The 24,866-nt window shown below is 45.9% G+C and overlaps 1 protein-coding gene across 1 annotated transcript in view; it reads right to left on the reverse strand.

Annotated features, from left to right (window-relative positions):
• Nucleotides 1-273: 273 nt before the first annotated feature.
• The window catches only part of T265_14409 (hypothetical protein), a gene marked incomplete at both ends in the record, with an annotated part of 43,091 nt that continues 18,498 nt past the window's right edge, over nucleotides 274-24,866 (reverse strand). Inside the window, 15 exon segments of the mRNA XM_009173510.1 lie at nucleotides 274-731; nucleotides 4,555-4,630; nucleotides 4,716-4,771; nucleotides 7,062-7,166; nucleotides 8,814-8,898; nucleotides 10,790-10,892; nucleotides 13,442-13,550; nucleotides 13,904-14,039; nucleotides 15,284-15,375; nucleotides 15,577-15,672; nucleotides 16,067-16,290; nucleotides 18,927-19,090; nucleotides 19,507-19,586; nucleotides 21,113-21,191; nucleotides 24,765-24,820. Coding sequence (XP_009171774.1) covers nucleotides 387-731; nucleotides 4,555-4,630; nucleotides 4,716-4,771; nucleotides 7,062-7,166; nucleotides 8,814-8,898; nucleotides 10,790-10,892; nucleotides 13,442-13,550; nucleotides 13,904-14,039; nucleotides 15,284-15,375; nucleotides 15,577-15,672; nucleotides 16,067-16,290; nucleotides 18,927-19,090; nucleotides 19,507-19,586; nucleotides 21,113-21,191; nucleotides 24,765-24,820 — 1,806 coding nt within the window.

The following is a 24,866-nucleotide window of genomic DNA, read 5'->3' on the forward strand; positions in this document are numbered from 1 at the left end:
TCAGTCCCGACGGCAGTCGCTTAACCTGACCTAAGGGTCATATTGAGCACTAAAATAAAGAGTAACAACAGTCGCGCCTGCTTCGGGTAACATATCTGAACAAGATCCGGGATACCGTCAGTTTACCCAGACAACAGCAGTTGAGATGCAGGGTTCGAACCACGGGCTTTCCGGTCAGTAATCTCGCGCCCAAACAACTGGGCTACGGTCAAGCTCAAACTAACTGGCTGTTTCTAACCAATCGAAATAAAAGAACACAGAGTGCGAGCGAAAAAAGGATATGAGAGAAGTCAAACAATTTGGGAGTTAGTTGGAATATATGGTTTGGTGGTACAAAATAGAAACAGGTGTTATCACAGAAACGCATAAGGTAGTGGCGCGACAAGTTACATGTATTTGCGCACACCGTTTCGATCATCCACACAAGGCTCAGAGATACTCAAGCACAATATTTTACGTCCAAGTGACGAGAACAGAAAAGAGACAAAGCCAATACCCATGGCTATCACGTAATGGCTGATACTTGTGCCAATATCCAGCCAACTACCCTCATCCCGCAACCATACAAAGAAGTGAATCGCAATGAAGTTCGACATGATAACACAGAGGGCAGTTTGTGCGATTTGGGTTCCTTTTTCACGAAATCCTGTCGAGTGGTTGGATAGACTGTGAACGCTCGCCAGTTGCACAGCAGCATAGATGACTCCCAAGCAGAGCATTGGTATGAGAATCTACAAAGAAAGAAATGTACAACGAGAGATACGGTGAGGGCTGCACCGGAACAAACACAAAGCAACACCACGTGGGTATTTCTTGATTATGGTTTGCGCTCAAGTAGCGCAACTTCCCAATCGGAAGAAAATTTCCACCAAACTTTGTGAATCTTCGCCCGTAACCTATTAAAGCTGACTCAAGCTTGTGCCTGAAAAAATAGGTAATATAACAAGCATGCGGTCTTTACGTCTACAGGCTCGGGCAAAACGGAAGTGATATTCAAACCACAGCAGGTTGATTCCTCAAAAAACACGGCCACAGATCAGTCGGGTACTAATGTCCCTGTGCCAAAGCTCACACCTTCCATGTGTACTTGTTTTCAACCCTGCAAACAAATCTATTCCTCCGTATTAGCATCCGACTTCCCATAATCAGCATCAAGACAGAAGTGCTGTGGACTATCAACTTCAATGTGGATATACTTTGCCACGGCGGGAGCATAAACCTCTGACAGCTAGAGTCAGTGTACGCAGCTAACAGCCTAACGCCAGATTGATTGACTGAACACTGGCGATCGGACAAGATTCAATACCAGTTATGCCAAGATCTAATCAAAACGACACGATTAAACTGTAGCTCAAGGTAACAGAGCTAAGATTTGATGCACGATAGCAGTCGCGTGAAGATTTCGATCACAGTACAAAAAGTTCGTGGATAAGCGTAGATCAGCACACTATTTCGCATATGCACGCAAACTATAGTAGGAGATCGATTTCAGCAACCTTATGAGTAGTATGTTGCGTCCGTATCGGTAAATGCACTTCAACGCGGCGTCATTTTAAAACAAACAGGCAAGGTTCCTTAGCATCAAAACAGTCTAACAGGGCTATTGGCAGGCGACCGAATAGCAGAGAATCGCAGAGAGTAAACCCTAAATCTAACGAATTCTGGAAGAATGGGGAGTCCTCCGATAAAGCAGGATGCCGATAAGGAAGGGTTTGTTGGGAGTGTAAGGAGATTGGGGAATTTTAATGGATATTCCGTCACGTAAGTGAAACCAATCTAGGCTGTAGGGCGTAGAAGCATTGTACAGCTGTTTCATCCTCACCATCAGCAGTGCACATTTCTCGAAAGTCTAGAGTCTCGAACCCGCGGCCCCCTGGCTAGTAGTTTGAACACTTAATCGTTGCTCGATGAGCCAGTCAACATGTGTGACTATTTGATGTGGGGAACAATGAGCAGTGGTTTGCTCCCACACCATTCCCGTGATGCTGCAATTATTCTCGTGAATCTACACCAAGTGGGGCAAAGTGCCGGAGTGGAATTGCGCTCTTAGCGAAACTCATCAGCAGTACGTATCACTGGTCATTCTGGGATTTGAACCCCAGACATCTGATGCGAAAGGTGAGTTGATAGTACGTACAGTGGACCCAACTGAATGATCAGATAAGAACAGGCAAACGTATTCACACTTGAGCAACTTAGCTGGTTAGCCTAATACCTCGAAAAATGACTAAGAACCTTTCCTGGTTGCGGAGCGAGATGGCTCAGTGGCTAAAGCGCGAATTTACTGACCGGAAGTTCCGTGGTTCGAACCCAACCTCGGCCTCTCGACTTCCCCTGTCTAGGCTTGGGCAACCTGGCAGTATCCCAGCCCTCGTGCTTCCTTCTGGTGGCAGCTAGGCGCCGCAAGAGTGTCGCAGCTGAACGATCATTATTTTCCTGGTTGTGGCGATCGAATGATCCACTCGTCAGGAATTCCGCGTGAGATACCGCCACGAATCTGGTGGACTATTTCCCGATTGGTTGGGCGATTTGCTGAATTCGCATTTACTTACTGTTTGATATGTACTCACTTGAACTACTGAACCAAGGAGAGAGCACTATTCAAAGCAGTGGTATGAATGCAGATTTTACGTCACCTACAATGAAACACTAACTGTACGCACATTACTCCACTTCGGACATCGAAAAAGCCTAACAAGGCACCTCATTTTAATCCTGAAAGCCATGAAACAAAAAGTATCCAGATTTGGTCATCCTGAAGTTGATAGGATGAATACCCCCTCCCAAAAAAAAACAACTAAATCCACACCTGACGAAAAGCGGTTCCATGACTAGGAATGCAAGATGTAGTTGACAGAATCCGGTTGATGAGAAAATGCTATCTATCAAGACAGCCTGGGACAGCCACCACTACCCGAATAAAATCGGCCGGTATGTGCTCGATGTGGCGTCTAGAATCATGAAATGTATATGTCATGAAGTGGCCGAACGGACGGAAATCATTGTTGTGCATTGAGTGTGTGGTGGACCTTTTTGGCCGGTTTCTCACACAATAACTGGGTAGACGACGGTACACTAAGACGTAAAGAGCCGGGAAATTGGGAAGTTTGTTTCTAAACCTATGAACACGTAGGTAAGTACAGTATGAAATCGTTCAGCTGTAGCACACTTTCGGTGCCTAACTGTCATGCCACCAGAAGGAAGCACGAGGGCTGGGATACTGCCAGGTTGCCAAAATCTAGACAGGGTGAGTCGAGAGGTAGAGGTCGGGTTCGAACCACGGACCTTCCGGTCAGTAAATTCGCGCTCTAACTACTTGGACCATCTCGCCCCAGTATGAAAGTGAACTAGCTTATTCAAGAGATATCTATAGCTGTAATACAAGGCAGTAGTCCTTCGAAGAAGCCTACAGAAGCTCATTCTGAACAAGGTGGATTCTTTAGAAAACTTCTGTATTTTGTTTGGAATAGTTACCAAGCCAATTGACCCGGCTCGTCCGATTTTACCTAAAGGGTCCCAACAATACAATTTGTGGATTTCCAAGATTACAAAGTTTCAATGCTTTCGAGTGATCATGATTGGGTATGACGCTAGGAAAATCGATCACGGTTCTAACTGAGAAACACGAAGTGGCTCATTTTCAGTTTTATTTCCGAACTCTTCAGAGGGATAATGACAGTATTTACAACACCGAGGAGAACAAATAACATTTCCTACATCCAAATTCCAGAGGAACTTCGTGAAGAGAGCACGATTCGGGGTTAGAGTGTATATTCGTCCCATTCGCTGGGAATTCTTTGTCTACCCACAATTCAGCTGGCAAGAAAGTGATAACGGAGTAGATTAATCGGTAAACGAAATACTATTGACAGTTGAGTGAAGGTCGATACAATCATGCGAATTCAGTCGATATGCTGTAGGTTTAGCCCTACCTACCTTTAAAGTGACCGTGGTTCGGTGCTGGGGAGGCATGACAAGCCATACGGTCAGATTTGTGATTTGTGGTGAGCCCCCAGAAGCCCGATCAATGACCTAGCAAGCGAATTACTACTGCGAGATTTAATTGTCGCACCTGGATTTCCTTACCTAGTGTCCAGAGGCGAGCCACACTAAATAGGCGAACATCACAGTGATTGGACGGATGTCACTACAGATGTACCATGCCAAAGCATGCACTGATTGGTCGGAATGTGAACCAGTTAGGATCGAGCCGTTTTCCTCAGCGCCTGCCGTGCCAGTAAGAATATTCTGGCGTGACTTTGTGGAAAATTCCCTGATAACCTTGGAGATGCAGTTGCAGCAATTTTGCTTTGTCTTTATAAAAGGCTGTTGCAAGCTAACGTGCCTTCTGATATATCAAAGTGGGAGAAATAGGGGGCCAAAAACCACCATAAGATTTTAAACACCACCTGCGGTGCACAACAGCAACTATATTTTAGCAACTTATTTTCCCAACATCTTCCTTTTTAAAACCAGTACGTTCTCGTGGACTATATCCTCTTGCAATTAGGGTTTCGGGCGACTTTAATTGACACAACGTTTTTAACGACTTACTTTTAACATAAGGAAGACGGCCATCACAGCTGGTTTCAGCAAAGTAATGAAACAATATGTAGAACGCGGGTCGAAACTGGAGACGGAAACAAGGGAAAAGCGAAGTGAGACACAGGGCAAATTTGCATCTTTGCGTAAGATACTACTGATATGGAACATACCTGTTGACACTAGCAATGTTTCCGGTGCCGAAGAAGGAGAGGACTAGCAAAAATATCTGAAAGCTAGTTAAGGTATATAAGTGAGTATTCAACTTCGATCAAGAGCGTTGGTTGGCCCTCGCTTTAGGAAAATTGACCTGCATGGTTGGAGCAAAGATGCCTGGCCAGGAAACAATTAGGACACGGGGTTCTTCCTCAAGGAGATAGTCTAAGAGGCGTGAAGGGAGCAACTGTTAGAACCGAAATGAGACATTTTCTGATCCTCCTTCATTCACTCCCCCCACTGACCCAAGTTTACGTGCTGATATCAAGGAGTTAGTGCCGTAAGCACTGCTAATACACCAAACCGCCACACTGGTGAACTTCTTTCAACTTGACTTAAGCGATAATCTAGCCATGGATGGCACCATTCGTTGGAAGAGTTGACGTACTGATGGAAGGCGAGACAACACAAGACTACTCAGGAGTTCCAAGCAGTCACGGATTTCGCTGTTATGTAGGAACACGCCTTCGTGCAAACTCAATCAAGATTACCTGGACGAAATAACAAACCAGTGCTTAACAGCAAAGACCGCGGGACTATATATATATATAATCGTTCAGCTGTAACGTCCTTCCGGTGCCTAGCTGCCATACCATCCCGAAGGTTGCACGAGGGCTGGGATACTGCCAATTCGCCCAAGCCTAGACAGGGGAAGTAGAGAGGCAGAGGTCGGGTTCGAACCGTAAACCTTCAGGTCAGTAAATTCGAGCTCTAAGCACTTGGACCATCTCGCCCAATAACTACGCGATAGATTTCTAATAAACAACCTTTTTCAGAGGGGAGAGTGTCTAAAACACCCAATGTTTCCTAGGCAGCAGGACAGCATACATGCGGGTGGATGATACAAACGTACATCAAGGAAGTTACTCGGGTCAAATTGATTGAAATCGTAGTTGATAGGCGACACGTTTGCGTGCTGTCAGTGTTACTCGGCTTCCAGGATGGGGACCATGTGGTTCCCACAGCACCTGGTTGAAGATGCTGCAATCAATGTCTACGGCCTTCTTGTTGTCGGTTTCTAACCAGATTACTTGAACGAGTGTCTGGAGGTGTAGGCACCCCGGAATGGTTGTAGTAAGCTAGCACAAAGTTCCTTCCCAGTCCTCACAATGAGGCTTTCAAATCGATGTAGAGCAGTGAAGCATTGATGTCACGCTGTCAAAGCCGATCCTGCAGCTGAGACCCTAATGAGAAGCGTGTCAATGGCAGTCGAACACCAATTTTTACTCAGCGTTTCTGCATTAGGTTCGACGGAGAATAAGTAACCCTAGTTGTGGTGAGCTAATAAAATTCAAACATGTCTCCGACATATCTACGGTGGTCTTACAGCAGTATGACAGTCGACTAGAGTGGGGGAGCGTTTTCATCTTGGGCTTACGTAGGATGCACTAGGCACCATGACCAAAGCTATCATCACCCGTTTTGTTCAGTGCGATTACGGAACAAGTCCAACACGGGTACTCTGCATCCTATAGGGTGTTTCAAAGCTTCTTTGATTCGCACACCGTACTGTCCAGGTCGCCTGCCAGAATCCAGATATCATAAATGATCGTACGAGAACGTAGCTATTACTATTTTCATATGCTACAAAACTCAACTTCAGATATCCGGGGTTCGAACCCCGGCACGGTCAAGGATGTGCACTGCTGATGAACTCTAACCACAGCGAAAATGGAGTCTACTGCCTCTCCCTTTTGGTGGGGACTGACCAGAATAATCACACCAGGACAGAAGGGAGACTTTTCGAACGGGGGTGATACAAGCGGGAATTCGATTTGCGGGTGTCTGCAGCATTTGTGGAATGCACGCTCACATCACCTGGTGCAATTATTCTGGCCAGTCTACACCAAAGGAGGGAAGCCCTTGACTAGAGTCTCGCTCTTATTGGAGCTGACTAGCAGTGCATATCCTTGATCGTGAAGGACTTTGAACTACGTACATCTGGCATGCGAGGCGAGCATGTTACAACTACTTCGCCAACACAAGCTAAACGGATCTGAATAATCACATATAAACATTGAACGTTTTCGCGCTTGAGTGATGTGAGTGGTAAGCCGCGTCATCGTACACGTTTGCATGAGTTCGTTTGTATTCAGACATGAGCTGCACTGGGCCAGTTTCAACTTGCTCCATCTCAACAGTGTTCAAAATGTCAGTTTTTATCGGGACCACTGCACTGAGTGAGAAGCGAGTTTGTGCACTGAATTCCGTGTCAATACCCTGGATGCTAAAGGGGCTGTGTTAGACATGTTCTACACTGACTAGTGGTTAGCCGGTTTGGTTCCAAACCGAGAAAAGGATACGAAGAAGAGAGATTGTCGAAAGTTCCGAAAATTGAGCGCGTCTTTCGTATCATCCGGTTGCTCGTTGTGTTCAGCTGCGTGTGGTCGCGTGTTTATAGACCAGAGCTATAAGGAGAAGGAATACGAGAGCTAAAAGCGATGCCAACAGATAGTGATGGTAATAGATAACCTTGAAAAGACCTAATGGACAGTATCAAGAAATACTTTTGGCCCAATCACATTGCCTAGAGAAAACCGTGGACGCTTTGTTTTGCAGGGGGCGAAATCGGGTTGACCACATCCAAACTACTGTAATGTATGAAGCCTCAATAAAAAAACTGTCAGTTTGAGGTGTAAAAAAGCATAATTAAGCGTTCACAAATTGTTACTCAGTTACGATAAACGACGGACTGCGTCGTCCGAGGTGCTAACCGTGGAGTGGTGAATCCATACGCTGTCATGGGAAGTGGGCTACCATGAGAACCACTGTAAGCAGAACAGTCTCCCATAAATTTATCGGAAATGCTTGGGAAAAATAGTGGCTAAAAATGTATCCTGAACCCTGTATGGCTAGTAGAGGGGGCGAGATGGACCAAGTGGTTAGAGCGCGAATTTACTGACCGGAAGGTTCATTGTTCGAACCCGACCTCTACCTCACTACTTCCCCTGTCTAGGCTTGGGCGACCTGACAGTATCCCAGCCCTCGTGCCTCATTCGTGTGGCATGGCAGCTAGGCACCGAAAAGGTGCTACAGCTAGACGAGAGGATCACCTGCGGACAAACAGAGGGAAGGACGAACACAACTGGTACTACGCACGGAATCCTTTTTCTATTCCTTCTGCTCTCCATGTCCTACGTAGATAAGCGAAATTCGGCAGGTAATCAAACCCACATGCTGATTGGTGATCACGGCAAATAATATGTGGAGCTTTCCATTAAAAGGTATTCTCTATTCTTCTCCTCTGACGAAAAGCCCACCCTGTACGAAGTACACTCCGGCACGGACGTGAGTTTTTTTACGTCACTTGCAAGGTCGTTCGGTCGAATAGGGAAATATGTCTTTTCGGAGCAGTGCTGGTCGTTTAAAACCCGAAAAAAGCCATTCTCTTTCATACCGGATAACTACTAGAACCACTCTGTTTTTCAAGACTAATACGGCTCCGTTCACAACCAATGCGCCTCAAATTTGAGGACAGATAACTGAGCACCGGCGATTAGTGGATACGTATTTATCATCAACAACGAAGGGACTGACAAACTAATAACAGGATGCAAAATTCTTATAAAGCGGTGAAAAAAAAACAACGACACCGATGTTACTCCTATGGATCCTAAGATCCACAGACATACATTTGCTTGACCACGTACCTAATCCGTCGCTAAAAACAGAGCGAGCTTTTCAAGGGAAAGGTGAATGCATCCCAAAAATCTCAGTCAGGCCATTCCGTCGTAGTAAGGAAGGTCTCGAAGGAGCAGGTTTGACGGAGAGATGGGCTACTTTACGACTAAGTCCAGTAAAAAAAAGGCAGTCAGACATGGAGTGTACCATCAGTCACGAAATTGGTTTGGCTGTATTTCGAACATGAAGTGCCTTTTTGAGAGGCAGAGAAAGGAAAGAAGCAGAGGGATATAGGGTGTCTTTGTAAGGAGCATTACGATTCGAGATCATTTGTAAAAAAAACTGCCAGCACCTGGGTAGACCCAAAGCAGTTGGTACGATACACACGTGCACAATCGCTCATTTGAAATGGATGGGTACACAAAGCAGCTTACTTCGTTCGTCTTCATGCTGGAAGCCTCCAGCCGGATCCACAGTAAGCCAACAAGGAGAAAAACACCGAGGAAGACAACCTCGTACCTGTTGAAAAGAAACGAGTGATTCCGGGACAGAAAAGGCAAATGGATCCAAATGAATCATGCGAAAAAAGGGCGATAAACCAAGCAGACAGGAACAAGACATCTTGTTTCGCGAAATACCTCCATTTGCAAACCAACCTGGTCTTAACGGGAGATTCAACTGATCTGTCGTTTATGATATTTTTCAACTGAATATGCTGCAAAAAGGCCACGTCATGCTTCAGTTGGTAAGATAAGGAAACTACTCACAAGGTTACTGGAAACTCTCCCACACCCAACGACCGGTTTCTCCCTTCTTTGGGCCCATCAAGTGGGCGCAGTCCCCGAGTTTCCGTCAACCTTATGTTCTACTTGAAGCCAAGTTGTCAGCAACCTTATGAGTAGTATCCTTCAAGAAGATATACCGCGACATCTCGAAACATGAAGTGAACTTCGGGTACCACATTCGGTGGAAGAATATCACAAACGAGAGGTTTTGCTGCAGTCAGGTGGATTTGCCTTCAAAATCAAATGCGCGAAAATAAGTGTATTTGGTGAATTCCGTACAATTTGAGTTCACGAAGAACATAAGGTTGATGGAAGCCCAGGGACTGTGCCTACCTGATGAGCTCCGCGGAGGACGAAATCGCCTGTGGGCTGTCGAAGAGTTATCAATAACCTTTAGGGTAGTTTTCCTAAAAAGACATCTTGATGTTATTTGTCATTGGTGTGAGTCATTCTCAGCAATGAATTCCATTTCCTTTCCTTGAAAGTATTCAAAATTGCGGAGTGCCAAAAACGAATTCTGCGGTGTTAACCACTCATTTCAAGAGAAATATCTTCACTACAACGAGTGTACGCCGAAAAACGGCCACAGACTACCAAATAAAAAGTAGCACTTGTATGAAACTGTACAAGTCACGCCGGTGTGGCGGCCAAAAAACGCCACAGACCACGTAGAAAGCGTGAAGATACTGTTCGAAAAACAAGAAGAACCAGGGCAACTGGAATAATTCGGATCTGCGGAACAATGCCCGATAGATTGGAATGGTTCTGGCTGGTTGATTACAGCTCAGCCATGTGCCCTGACGATCGATGGTGTAAAAAGAAGTCGGTCTGGGTTGCACAAAGTTGCAATTGGTTGGTTTGGCAGCGCAAAACTGTACTTAGTCGTGCGTACTTCTGGCCTTGCTTCCAGTTGTCTCTGAGGTCAACCTGCAAATTTCTCAGCTGCGCTACGGATGATTTAGTAGAGTCTAGCTCGTTAGCACAGAAAGAAGTCGCGAAGCGCCAACAATGCATGAATCGCGCGGACGCAAAACATGCAATATTTATAAGACCAACGAACGGTAAGAAAAAACATTGTTTTACAGGGGTGTAAGATCAGGTTTACGGCGCACGCAGTTTTCTGATTGATACTGTGTGGCGTACAATACCGGCCGTCTGGTGTTGGCCATCGCCTCGAGACTCTCTCAGTTCAGTGAGATGCGCACTGATAACGATTCCTAACAAGGATGAGAAAGCTATGCAATAGTTCTTGTCTTTTCGTCACAGATTGACTTCACTGGCAGGACGGAATCCCTACTAAAAATCACCGAATTCCTCCATTCCACCGTCAATATAACTTTACCAGCTACTAGCCATCTCAGGTTTGGACTGCGTAATCAATCAGTCGTTACGGTGTGCTTTTGCAGGGTTTTATACAGCTGCAGCTACCAAAGTCGAAAGTGGTTTTTGTAACCTAGGGCACACTATGAGACGCAAAAACGCAAGTTATAAGCTAGAGAATCCATGCACCAATTAGGTCAGTATGTCGCCCGTAATAAGCTGGAATTGAGTTACTGACTGAAGAACAGCTCATGAGTTTGCGGTTCAGACAAACTGATGGGATCTTCCGAAGCATTCAAACTCACCCAGTACTCAGAAGTATGAACGGAATCACACACGCACTGAACGAGCCAAAGATTCGGAATCCAAGTCGAGGTGGGACACGCAGGAAGAGAACAAGAGGAAGCACTGTGGATTGTAGGAGAATAAAGGTGAAATTGGGAGAGACCGAAAAAAGCGGTGGTTAGGCGAAAGTTAATTTGGATAAAATGAAAACCAAAGAATGTCAGTAAAGAGAGAATCCATGAAATCAGCACACATATGGCACTTCAAGAGACATCCGCGTGTCTCGCGTCGTGTGAATGAAACTCAGTGTATGGCCGGTGGCCCACTCACTAGACGTCCCCCTAGAACACACATGACTAACTAGTGATCGCCAACAATCAGGCTGAGTCGAGACCTCAGAAGGCACCAGTGTCAATCGCTTCACTCTTCCGGAGCGTCCAGTGTTACGAGGAGACATTCGAGTGGCCACTAATGAAGTGAAGACGCAGTGAAATATGGTATGAAACGATAGAACACGCAACAATGCGACATGTTGCAATTAAAATAAGAACAATATGGAGTACATCAGGAAAGTAGACGAACTGGTAGCCGGAAACAAGGCGAACTACATAAGGCTTCCGTAGGTTTGGGAGACGATGCTTCTCAAGGACGGTACCGGGGTGAGATGGCTCAAGTGGCTAGAGCGCGAATCTACTGACCGGAAGGTTCGTGGTTCAAACCCGACCTCTGCCTCTCGACTTTGCCTGTCTAGGCTTGGGCAACCTGACAGTATCCCATCCCCAGTGCTTTCTTCGGTTAGCATGGCAGCTAGGCACCGGGAGGGTGTTACACCTGAGCGAAGGACGGTACCGAAAACTGTCTACCACATACACAAACACAGATCTAAACTTCTGCTGATACATGTCCAAGGCACCCAGTTAACAACGGGTGGCAAAAGAATTCACACGAGAAGCTAGAAACCAACGAAAACTGTCAGTGAAAACGCACATTTTCGGATAACGAAGACAGTAAACCCCCTGTAAAGCGCATCCTTTTGAAGCTGTTGTCTTCACATACAATACTTTGGTTATTCCCGTCAAATTTATTGTATGGTCGTCACAGTACGAGTCCCCACATTTTTGCGAAAATAACTACACTGCTCCGCCTCACAGATTTGGGCACGGCACATTTGGATTCGAGCATGATCACTGGATTGCGAAAAGGTTCATTCCTCCTCTTTCGACCTATGTCCTTAGCGGCCATCTTAGCTGGGTTTTCCGGACGAGACTGCCTTACGCTAAAGAGGTCTGCGACACGTTCACGATTCACGTACGTCGGGAGTTGGGCAAACCATTATTGTACTACAGTAGATCAAGTAAAGGTGCGAACAGCGTCCACCAGATTGCGTCATTTGTGACCGACGTTAGGGGACCATGTATACAAGGCAGTTTAAGTGTGGTCTTAATTTTTGTGACACTAAGATCTTACGTGTCCTTAAGCATTTTTACCAAGAGTTAGCTGGCTGCAGTCAGTACGAACTGATTCGTAAGCGGGCAATTGGTAAAGAAGCAGAAGTCTTGGAGCGGTAGCCCCAACCCGATAGACTGGGGTGGTTGGGACTGGTAATATAAATATCAATCCATCACCTAGTCAAGAAAGCGCTATTTTACGTTCGAAACTATTGTTTAGAAAAGACCCGCGGGAGACGGGCTAGGGCACTGCAAAGTAAAATGACGGGAACCACGGCCAAAATGGGTGTCATTAGATCTTTACGCCTTCCTGCTAGCACGTAGCTCGGAATTATGTCGGACACAGCCGATCCTAGTGCCGCGCATGCTGTCATTTCCTAGCCGGACAGCCTAGCTTGTCCGTCTGCCGTTGTTCACTGGGTTTATGTCGGATGAGGTTCACAAAGGACGCTGATGTCGCCTTACTTCGACATGATGCACAGTTGGGTTTATTTTAATGCTGTCCAAAGTCGCAGGTACCTTATTCTTGATCTGCTTTCTTGAAGATACAAGGTATCTTCGCAGTAAGTTCTTAACTTTATTATATGTTCTTTTCACTTTTTTCCTAAGGCTTTCTCCTCTCGCGGTTATGTGGCAGTAAAGCGCCAGCACTTAGTGCTGGTATTACTGTCAACGTTACTGTATGCATCGGCTGATGATTCATGCAGAATCCGTGATGGCCATCCGCCACCGGAGGCGAAAAGGATTTTTTTACCATGCTAGCTGATCACAGATGCAGGACAAGTATTCACAGTACATTGTTCATAAAAATATAGAATAAGCGTGAACATAGAGACCATTTTTGATTGCCTGTGAGCTCAAGTGGACAGGTAACGACCCATTTTCAGAGAAAGAGACTTGATTGGCTTCGGACATCTTCGGTATTTTGTGTGTTAGGGCGGAGGGAAAGGACGACGATGGCTGGTCAACTGAACTGACTGACAATTGTCTCACCTATCCACTAGCGGTTTAAGTTTTCTGATTTCTTCCATGAAACCACTTCGTAAAGGCCACCTGAAACACAGCCACTTAACGGCAACAGACCAATGCAAGGAAGTGAAGGATGATCCATGAGGTGGAATGAGATAATGCCATTTAGTTGTATTCAGACAAAGTACGATGTTCCAAGCAAATACGAACTGCAGCGAGACGGAACAAAGCGCAGACCAAACGACGGGAACTCACCTAACACTGACCAACTGAATAGTTGTACTGAAAGACTGATGACCGAAGGAAGTTCTATCGATGATCGAACGAGAAGCACAGCGCAGCTTGCCAAAGCAGCCAGTACACCCTGAAAGAAAACGACCAGGATATGAGAGCCTTAGAAATATACATTCAGGCGATTTGGGGTTAATCCGACCAGACCACTTCCTGATTACCAGCCGGAAGTAGTAGTTCTCAAGCAATGAACGCATGTTCTCCGGACTGCGAGGTCAAGCGTTTGATGTACGACATGCGCCGCAAACAGTTCCACCATACAAAGTCGACCAACCAAATGAGTGCGCTTCGCACACGGAACTTACGTAATCAAAACCACGCATCCTGAATCATATCGCTGTGCGGCTTTTCGACCACAATAAGGTAGGGGGCGCATAGTTTGCCAATCTCACGAAAGAGGAAAAACGAACCAAAAAAAACACTTACGTAAATCCAACCAAAACGAAAGTCAGTTGCGCTAGAATGGATTGGTTGGTATTTCGGAAGAACACATGCTGATGAGGACGACAGCCAGCGGGAGCAGAGCACACTGATGGCGGATATGACCAATCCACTGAGGCCGCTGTAAAATAAAAATAATGGCATTCGGAATGCAGGCATGAGCATTAGGCTTTGTATACAGTATCTCGGCGTGACACCTATCAAAATATGTCCGATATATATGCAATGTATTGGGATACTGGTTCGCCGTTCCGTTAGATATGCGTCCAGGTTTATATTTCCGATCCAAGCAGACAAAAAAATGTCAGCATGACCATTGACGGTCGTCTAAATTCTAACCCCGATATTCATCTGATCAGCTGTGACCAACTTTTTACACGCTTCTGATTGGTCACCGACTACTGGAGCTGTCAAAAAATCGTATTCTATAGGTTCAGCTAGATCATAGCTGAGTTTCTGTCGACTGCCACACATTAAAATTTCTTGAAAACTTCGAACTAATACAAAATGCCCTGAATGGAAGATCTGACATCCATAGAGTGAGGCCGATACCGATATGACCTTAATTGGGGACCAGATGAGAAGATTACACGCATCTTAAAAGTCTAATTTTGTTCAGTGCGTGTGGCATAAATCAGCATTTGGGGTCGGGTGCATAATGCGCGTTGCTTTGTCCTGTGGTTGTGACATCTGGCTTCTGCGAGCAGTGGATTTCAGGCGATATCTAGTTTCAGAACTGTGATTCAAGTGAATTGACATCGCCCGACTCACAAGCAGATCAGAAAATAACCTTTTGCTAGTACAACAACATGGACTTTCATTAAAGATAGTGTCTGGTAGAATAAAGCACTAGTCCGGTAGCGTGTTACACATTGCAGATCATCGGCTATCGGAAAGAGACTAGTTTTCTTTCCCTGGTTCAGTGGCGCTAACAACACGAAATGGAAAGGAAGTGCCACCGACTCCCCCGACTGAGTCTGCATGAGTCAGGCGTAGGTTTCAAAAGCTTCCCGGAGCATTCCTGAAGACTACTTCTATCACAATATTCTGACCGATGGTTTGGAGATGTAGGCATCTGGGGACGTTTATCTTTGGCTAACTTTTGGTCCTACTCCCCTTCCCCTTTCAGTTCTCTTTGCTAGCTAAAAAGAATCATAATTCAACAACAGCTGTCCCTTATGCTCATCATTGAGGTTCAGTTTCGGCGAGCTGAGTTCACGATGAAATCAGTTGATAGATTCACGAATAGTATCGCAGAAAAATGTCGTCGGTAAGAATTTTTCAGTCAGATGAGTGAACATATCTGAAAACTTTGATTAGAGGACTATTTCGGGATCGAATATACACACAAGAGCGGAAACTCACGCGAGGAACGGTTGAAAAAATGATCCGATGACGGGAAGAAGAGGGAACACGGCGAGGAAAAGACAAGCGAAAGACCACAGACATCGCACGTGCTGAAACAAGTGTTTGGAGATACAGTGAGAACTTATACGTGTAGTATGTAAGGATTTTCGAACGCGTTAGAAAGGTAGCGATATTCCAGAGCAAAACCGACAAGCACAGAAAGTCATCAGGAGTTTTGGAATCAGCAGTTGTAACGCATGCTCAAATCAAGTCAATTCCGTTTGAAACGACCAGCTCCACTGATTACTCACCGGTAAACCTTGCCCGAAGGATGGGTCCAACAATGGCCACAGTGCAACCACGAGACATGCGGCGGATAAGAGAGGACGATAATGGAAGCCCCAGATCTGGAGGAAATGGGATAACTGAGTGTTATATGCTTGAATTCGAAACAGAAAACACTCAGGGGTAAATGTGTTAAGCAAAGGTATGTGGCGCATCGAGGCCACAATGCACCTTGTGACATCCACCAGAATCATCATCCCGACGACCAGTATAATGCTGAGTGACTATTTACTCGGAAACTCTCCAGAATAATCTATGGGGAATATAACAGTGATGCACGCGATGTTTGAGAGTTAAGGTGACAACATGTGACACGAAATCGTGTTGTAACAGTGTTACAGTTACGGACACGGAAGTCTCCAAGACATCTATCACATTGCACGGATATCTGTGCGGGCGGAGAAGGCGAGCGTCACAACATTCTAATGCATGAAAACGGCAGACAGTATCACGTACCAGTAATTCCAGGACACACAGAGAGCTAACCGAGCGCAGTAAACCAATTGCAAACGAACTGCACTGGATGTTTTCATATTGTGACGGGCGACTGGTGGCACGGACGAATTCCGAGTCACGCTTCGTGAACAGTAGACGACGCGTGGATGGGGACCACAGTAGGTATAGTGCCAATGTAAGCGGTACAAGTTGGCAAACAGTATGGCTTGGTGGGCATAACTTGGCTGTAAAGATTGAGGAGCGAAAATGAAAAATCCGAATGAACATTGCCCAGAAATTGTGGAGGAAAAACACAACAAAATATATTGGTACAATAATCCACTGTGTAAAGACCCCCTTGTCTAACAACAGGGTGTATAGTTGTGCATGGCACTTAAATGTACTAAAGTGTTGGCCCCTCCACAGTATGATTATTTCCGAGGTGGTAGAATAGAGGAAGTAGTGTAAAAAATCGTTCAACTGTAGCATCTTTTCGGTGCCTAACCGCCATGCCAAGCATGAGGACTGGGATACCGCCAGGTTTCCAAAGCCTAGACAAGGGAAGTCGAGAGGCGGAAGCCGGGTTCGAACCACGGACCTTCCGGTCAGAACTTCGCGCTCCAACCACTTGGGTCATCTCGCCCGAGTATTGTACTGAAGTGGAACGTAACTCACTAGTACAGTATTCAACTTCAAGCAAGATCATCAGGGCGGAAGGAGGAGTGTTTGGCCTCTCTTCATGGAGATTTCAGACCAAGTAGTTGCAGATGGGGAATGCTGATGTGGACTCTTCAAAAAGGTGACCCATCCCCAGAGTGAATCGGCGTCCGCTCCGGCCAGATTGTGACAGATGAATAGAGGCTTAACGAACCTGATGTGTCACATGCAACTTTCAAGATAGCCCGGAGGAAAAATATACTTTACACCTAGCCTCAAACTGACAGAGTGCCACGTTTCATGCGTTTTGTAACAACCACTAATGTACACGCTATATTCGAGCTTCTGCGCCTGCCTGGACCAGTCCAACAAAGTTAAAAAATAAAAAAAATCGTTCAGCTGTAGCGCCCTTTCGGTGCCTAGCTGCCATGCCACCCGAAGGAAGCACGAGGGCTGGGATACTGTCAGGTTGCCCAAGCCTAGACAGGGGAAGTCGGGTTCGAACCACGGACCTTCAACCACATTAGACTGCGCAGCGTAATATGTCCCTCCTTTAGTTTTAATGGTATTGGTTGCAAAAGAACATCTGTGCCCGGAGGCGAGTCGCTCTAGATAACCGAACATCACGCGGATAAACGGATTCGTCGCGAGCCGGTTACGGGGCGCTAACCACTTGAGCCATCTCGCCCCAGGACGCAGACAGTGACGAGCACCGGACGTGTATTTAGAAAGGCTATGACGTGGGTAAAAAGAGGTGACAACGTGACGAACAGACACTGTCAGCCGATCATACGAATACAGCCTGTCAGGTAAGGCAAAGGATGTGGTTACTATCATACTGGTCGCTTACTGTCGATCTGTTCCACTAAAATGTGTGACTTTCTGACCATCTTTACAAAATGCTAACGTAGTGTGAACAACCCACACGACTGGGAAGAGCAAAGGTACAGATTTCTCAAAATATCGGAAACACACCGCAAAGTGTACTTATTAACTGGTGATCCCATTAACTCATCAGGTCGTGCTTGGCTGATATTGAAACCGAGGATGACATACTACCAGGCTGCAAATTCCTAGCCGAGAGTAATCCAAGGGTAATTGGAAGGATATCCCGGTCAGTGATCGACTCCTAACGTGAGTCAACTTGAGCTCTTGAGCTTCCCGCTTCCATCATCTCTTTTCATGGATATTTCACTCGCCAAGTCAGGTGTAGTTTGACCAGGCAGTTGTTGATCTCTAGGCCAAACATGATAATCAGTTTGTAGGTATTTAGTGACTAAGCAGTCGAAACCTCATTGCTAACCTAGGTGAACAAATCAACGGTCACCTGATCGACAACTATTAAACGCTCCCGCGCTATTAATATTACAACGTAAATGTAATTAGCTTTCATAATCGTCCACGTTTTTTCAGGTTCTCTTTTCCGAACGGAGGTGTACTCTTCGACGCATTCCAGCATGGTCATTTAGCTCCAATACACTATGAAACCCGGTGCATTTCTACGCTTTGGAAATATTGTTTCCACAAATCTGCGGCAGCTAAGGCCGCGACAGGTACATGCTACTCATGGGAACTACAGCTTCGGTTACTCGGAAGCTATGCTCCAATTTATCGACCACCGTTCGTCCGTATTTCTTCGATCGCGAAAAGTCCAAAGATCGTTCAGCTGTAACACTCTTTTGGTGATTAGCTGCCATGCTACCCGAAGGAAGCATGAGGGGTGGGACATCTCCAGGTAACCCAAGCCTAGACAGGGAGGCCGAGAGGCGGAGGCCGAGTTCGAACCACGGACCTTGCATTCAGTAAATCGCACTCTAACCACTGAGGGAGCTCACCAAAGATGAGACTTAATAAAACATTTGACAACACCGAGCTTGTGGAATCATATGCAAATTGTACCCATCCGGTAGTACCCATACGAACAGACTCATGTTCAGCCTCTTCTCACGTAGGTGACAAACACGCCTCTAAGATAGCGCTCTTCGAGAACAGAAGAACCAACGGCAGCGTTCTCCGTCGCGCCAGTGCGCAATTTACTACCCAGAATGGGAAAAATATTCCTGACTCGCGTGAAAGTCCTCCATCCAAGTAACGTTCATAGATACGAAATAAACGGACAGGCAAGTTCAGATTTTTCGCAGAGAGGACGACTTCCAAAGCTGTTGCAGCAGAGCTACGCCATGATAGCAACAAACATCAATGATGAACTACAATGAAGACTCACCTAGGCTGAGAACAAGCAATCCACAGAAACAGACGATCCCAGTGGCAAAGAACCGAAAAATGTGCAGAGGGCGTGAACATTCTGTTGTTTCTGACAGTATGGAACCACACAATGTCGAAAGGATCGCCAAACTCCACAGGGCGAAGGTTATTCCAATACAAACTCTGAGTTAAAAGGAAATATGAACAATGTCTTAAACGTTTTGACTAATAATCACAATATCGTTCAGCTATAACCTCTTTTTAGAGCCAATCTGCCATGCCGCACAAGGTGTGAGACACTGCAACGCTACCCAGGTCTAGACAGGAGCAGTCGAGATGCCTGGGTTGAGTTTGAACAATGGAACTTCGCTCCCCAACTATTGAGCTACCTGTTAAAGAGACTAAGCGTCAATACAATTTCATAGGCGACTGTCAGAAGGAATTGGAGCTTCTTCAAAAACTCAGTTGTCCGACAGCCCAGCAATGTGAGTTTAACCAAGAGGTCTGAGCGCTAGGAGAAACCATACTGTATGGATATCGAAATAAACAGCCGCAGAAACCGGAATTATAAGGTCAAACACCCCCGGAGAAGAACTTACCCCAAGAACTGCCGGTCATATGTATGGTAGTAATTTAAAGCGGCCAGAATAAGTTCTGTCAACTGTTCATACTCCACAATCTAGGGTGGGAAGTAGAAGCGATATTGATTATGGTAATGGTAGCATTATTAATAATAACAGTGATGTTGCGCGAAGGGAAATAATTAGAAATTAGAAAACGGGTTAATAAAGTAAAGCATACGTCGTGCTGCTAGGCGATGTTGTGAGTACAAAACCAGGTGAGGGGTAGAGTAATGAAGCAGATCTGACCACGCTTCGTTTTGCAGTGCGAATCAGACAGATAGAGTATGCCGAACCTCATAATAAGGCTCCTGAATAAGTCTCATAACGTGATAGTCCCTAAACGTGGTAGCCTCAGGGTCCAGATCAAGTATTGCTGAGCGCACACCATTGGCTTGGATCAATCAATACTTCTCCGAGGATTTTCAGGTCCTTTAACCAAAGGTACCCAGCAGTGATCAGAAATGATGCGTGAAGTTTGATCCTGGTCGTAATCTAGCGACTTGTGGCTCACAACATGAACGTAATTTTGGGTAAAAAAAGTTACGACTCGGACCGAGGGATGGTGTGCAATTTTTTTTGGAGGGGGGGAATGCTCATTGGCTTATATACCTAAATTTCTATCTGTTCTGCGGCAACTGCAGGGGCAATAACCAGTGGGTTGAACCGACTGGCTTGTTTCGATAAGCGATATCGAAACAATCTGCGTCTGGTTTATTCTCCAGTTGTGCAGTACAGTGTGTGCAGTTCAGTGTAGATTATTTTTCAAAAGAAATTACCGCGCGGCCGGCAGTGTCAAGGCAACTTGACAAATAGGCTCCGCTTTTTGCGTACCTTCAAGCGTTCTCCATAAAACCATCTGAAAGAACTCAGATGCTTCAACAGTATATCCCATGGACACCAAACCTACTTGGATAGGGCGGTTTGTGCCCCCGATTACAGTCACAGGCAAGCACTTCATTCTAAAGCAAAATTGATTTGCATGCCGGGTGCACAAAAGCGCCTCACAAGTGCCGCAATGGTTGAATACCTATTGGACAGCCTAAATGTTGTACACTTGATCGAATTACTGAATCACTGACGTACCAATGTCAAGATGCGTTGAGCGATATTCAGACAAACTGACCAGCACCGGTTATAAAGTATTTCTACCGTATCGAATAGTACGCCGGCGGTCATGGTTAACCGCGAGCGATCGGAGTGTGCGGATTTTAGGGCCGATCTTTTCTAACACGTTCATCCTCAGGAGAAAGCAGTATCGTTCCTTCCATGAATGTGGGCATGCTGGTCACCTTACTGCCTTCACACTCCTATTGCAGAAGACAGTACGAATTTATCCCCAGACTGCCTCGTAGTATTAGGCCTCGCTGATGTTCATCTAACTGCTCCCCTTTGGCCTTCCTAGCATGGTTGCACCTTGTGGAACGAAGTTCCAGCCAGTATAGCCCACGGAATCATTGCAGCGTTCAAGTCTAACCCCCATGTCAAGGTGACAGCTTTAGGTCAGGGTGAGGTAGACCAAACGAACCATGGCACAATGAACGGTGAACAAACAGAAAATGGCGACAAAAAACATGCAACTAACCGACTGAGGATAGGCACGAGATGATTCCAATTTTTCCGCTTTTTCCAGCCGCCTTCGTGTATCCCGTTCGTTTAGAAAACTGCGGAAGAGAAGAGTAGGGAGAAACCACCAGTTACGTTGTTTCCTCCAGTTAACGATACCCTTTCACAATCAGCGAACTGCTGTCTCGACATTCAGAGATCACGAAATCTGGCCAGCAGGGTGGCTGAGCACGGCTGCATTACTGTTAGGCAACGCATTTCTCTAATACGGGAGCATCTAGTTGGCCTTTTTAGGTGATGTGAAAGGGGGAGAGTACAGCGTCATCGTTCAGCTGTAACATTCTTTTAGTGCCTAACCGACATGCTAAAAAAGGAAGTGCGAGGGCTAAGATATTCTCAAGTTACCCAAGCCCAGACGGGAAAAGAGCACTGCATAATGAAGCAAATCTCTCAGGAATCAGTCCTGTCAATAGTCCTGTGAAGGTTTTAGCTCTTTCAGAAACCGAATCGCCAAGAAGGGAAGGGAAGTAGCGCGGTGAAAATGCAAGACAGGCGTTGATATTGGACAGCCCAGCGGATCATTCTATAGTTACGTAGTACAGTAGTAAATAAGCATCCGTAATTTCACTCTGTTCCAAACTAATCCCTCGAAAGCAGGGCTGTGATGCCTGAAACCATTGATTTTTGGTGATCACCGTTATCTTCCACATTCCCTTAGCGAAATATAACTCCATCATTTACCGATACTCTGACGTCCCCTACCGGAGCAGTCATGTCAAAGGTTAGGAAGGTATTACATAGGAAAGAGAAGTGAACTTCGAGGTATCTTCAGAAACAACGCGAAAAGAGTTGAAAATAAATAAATAAATCATTCATCTGTAGCACCCTTTCGGTGCCTAACTGCCATGCTACCAGAAGGAAGCACGAGGGCTGGGATACTGCCAGGTTGCCCAAGCCTAGACAGGGGAAGTCGAGAGGCAGAGGTCGGGTTCGAACCACGGACCTTCCGATCAGTAAATTCGTGCTCTAACCACTTGGGCCATCCCGCCCCCTGAAAATGAGTGGAGATAAACGATTGTGAATTTACCTAAAGAGACTATACGAGTCTGGCAAATGTCCCCTGAGAACAAAACCCGTCAACATCATCAAAGACTTACTCCGCCCCCTTCCCTGCTTGTTTAAGGTGGGTTGAGATCATTGAGATTCCCGAGCGACTGGCGTCGTAATCTTTGAAAATTCGACCTGAACACCTACATGGCTCCAAGTAACCGTCTGGTTCGATTGCCACATGGGTTCGCGTTGCGTTACCGTGGGCCCCCGTAACTAGATTTTGACAATTTCATGAATAAGTGGTGTTTTATAGACAATGGGTTTCGACAGGATTTTCACCTTCGAACCAAAGCAACCTACGCTGAAAGGACCTGAAAGACTGTACGGTCACTTGGTTCCATACTGCGAATCGCCGGCAATCCCTATCTCGGAAAATGTCATAAAGTCTAGATCTTAACATTCAACAACGTACTCGACTTGGACTTTTCACATCATCTACCGGCTTCGTGAATGACAGCTTCTTCGGAAAAAGCACCTCTAACTCGCGGGATGTTAACACTTCTGAATGGGTGTAGCAGCCCCAGTAACATCACCATTCAACCTGGTTCTTTACAGAAAATTCGACTGCAACTCGCTTACCTTCGAACCAAAGCAACCTACGCTGAAAGGACCTGAAAGACTGTACGGTCACTTGGTTCCATACTGCGAATCGCCGGCAATCCCTATCTCGGAAAATGTCATAAAGTCTAGATCTTAACATTCAACAACGTACTCGACTTGGACTTTTCACATCATCTACCGGCTTCGTGAATGACAGCTTCTTCGGAAAAAGCACAGCGGACTCGCGGGATGTTAACACTTCTGAATGGGTGTAGCAGCCCCAGTAACATCACCATTCAACCTGGTTCTTTACAGAAAATTCGACTGCAACTCGCTTGCCGAATTGGTCGGGCTGTTTTCTAGTTTAACCTTCGCGAGAACCCACGAGAACGGTTCAGGCACGGGTCCCGGTTTATCAGCTGCGCTTCAAATTCCAAATACAGAAGGCTTCAGCGGCCGGATGTGCAGAATTTCCGAATTTTTCAGTTGAAAAGCCCATCACAAGAGCCAGTTCGTGTTTTGTTGTATGTCATCCAAAGGAAGCACCAGGGCCGAGATACTGTCGGTCGCGACAGAAGCAACCGAAGTGGCGGAAGTAGATTCGAACCACAGAGTTTCCTGTCAGTAAGTTTGAGCGTTAGCCGCTGAACTACCTCGAGATCAACGAGGTTGCCCAAAGTTACTAAGCACCCGCTCGCCGTCAGATGCCACTAGTAACGTGTTCAGAATCGATAAAATCCTCAGCATTTTGGACATTCGGATCTGTGAATCCACATTCATTTACAAATCGAAATACAAGGGTTGCGTTACATGATTTCGCAGAAAACAGTCTCATCAGATACATACATATAACTACTTGACCAATTTGTACAATATACGGTCAGTGTGTGTGAACCGGTGTAAACTCACTCAAAGGTTTGCGGATGGAATGATTTTCGGAATGGTGCGGAAAACTGCAACTACTGCACTATCTTGCAGGCAGGTCAAATCGTTCATCGCCTCATTCAGCTTCCATTAAAACTAACGAGCTCTTTGTCGGAAAGTTGCAACTGCCGCAGCCACTTCAACGGATAACTTCGGTGTCAGTAAACTAGAAGACTTGGACTTGTAAAGAACACGTTAATGCAGTCAACACTTGCTCACACCCTAATGATCAATCAATCAGGTGAACGCAGTCGTGAATTCAGTCAAGCGAATGAAACATATCTCACCTTTTCTCCATTCATCTTTTTGTCTGTGCGCCCTCCACTGTCAATTTAAGGGTTGGCGGAGCGAAGGGATGGAGTGGACTGAGCTGATACGGAAATTTCAATCAACAGCATGATTCACACAAAAAGCTACGGTCGATTCATACACCGATTGTGATGAGGATTGGTAAAAACGGGTCTTCCAGTCAGACAAAGTAAACATGTACCATCCTACTGATTACAATAAGGCCACACGTCCAAACAAGTAGGGGCAAGACGATGAGGCGTGAAGCGAACGACCATAGGCTGTGAAGCAATGAGAGGGACATAGGTCTCAGATACAGCCACTTTTAGGATGCGCATTTCGTCCATATGGCAAACTAAAGCCGCATGACGGATATTAGAGGAATGACGGTATAACGGGACGGGGCAAGATGGTTAGGGCACGAATTTACTCACTGGAAGGTCCGTGGTTCGAGCCCGACCTCTGCCACTCGACTTCTCCTGTCTAGGTTTGGGCAACCTGGTAGTATCTTGGCCCTCGTGCAACCTTCGAATGGCATGGCAGTTAGGCACTGAAAGGCTGCTACAGATGAACAATAACGGGACGCAGAGCCTACGGCCGAGACCAGAAGCTGATTGGATATGTTCGCGCAGGAAAATATGATCCTGCACTGTGCAAAGGAATATCTGCAAGTGCTAAGGTTCAATCGCACGTGTTGCGCAGTCGGCCTTGACGAACTGGCAGTTGACACGAATGTCACCACAAAGGAGAGTAACTGCAAAAGGTTAACTGCTAAAACTGTAATACTACGCACAACTAAATGAACTCACGGGAATTCCTTGAAGAAGAATTCAAAGTGACTCCGGAGCTTTTCCTCTCGTTTCAGCTACAATGGATAAGGGTAAAAGAAACTATGTTGTTTGAGAAAACCA

The sequence above is a fragment of the Opisthorchis viverrini genome (assembly GCF_000715545.1).
Source record: "Opisthorchis viverrini unplaced genomic scaffold opera_v5_190, whole genome shotgun sequence".
NCBI lineage: Eukaryota > Metazoa > Platyhelminthes > Trematoda > Opisthorchiida > Opisthorchiidae > Opisthorchis > Opisthorchis viverrini.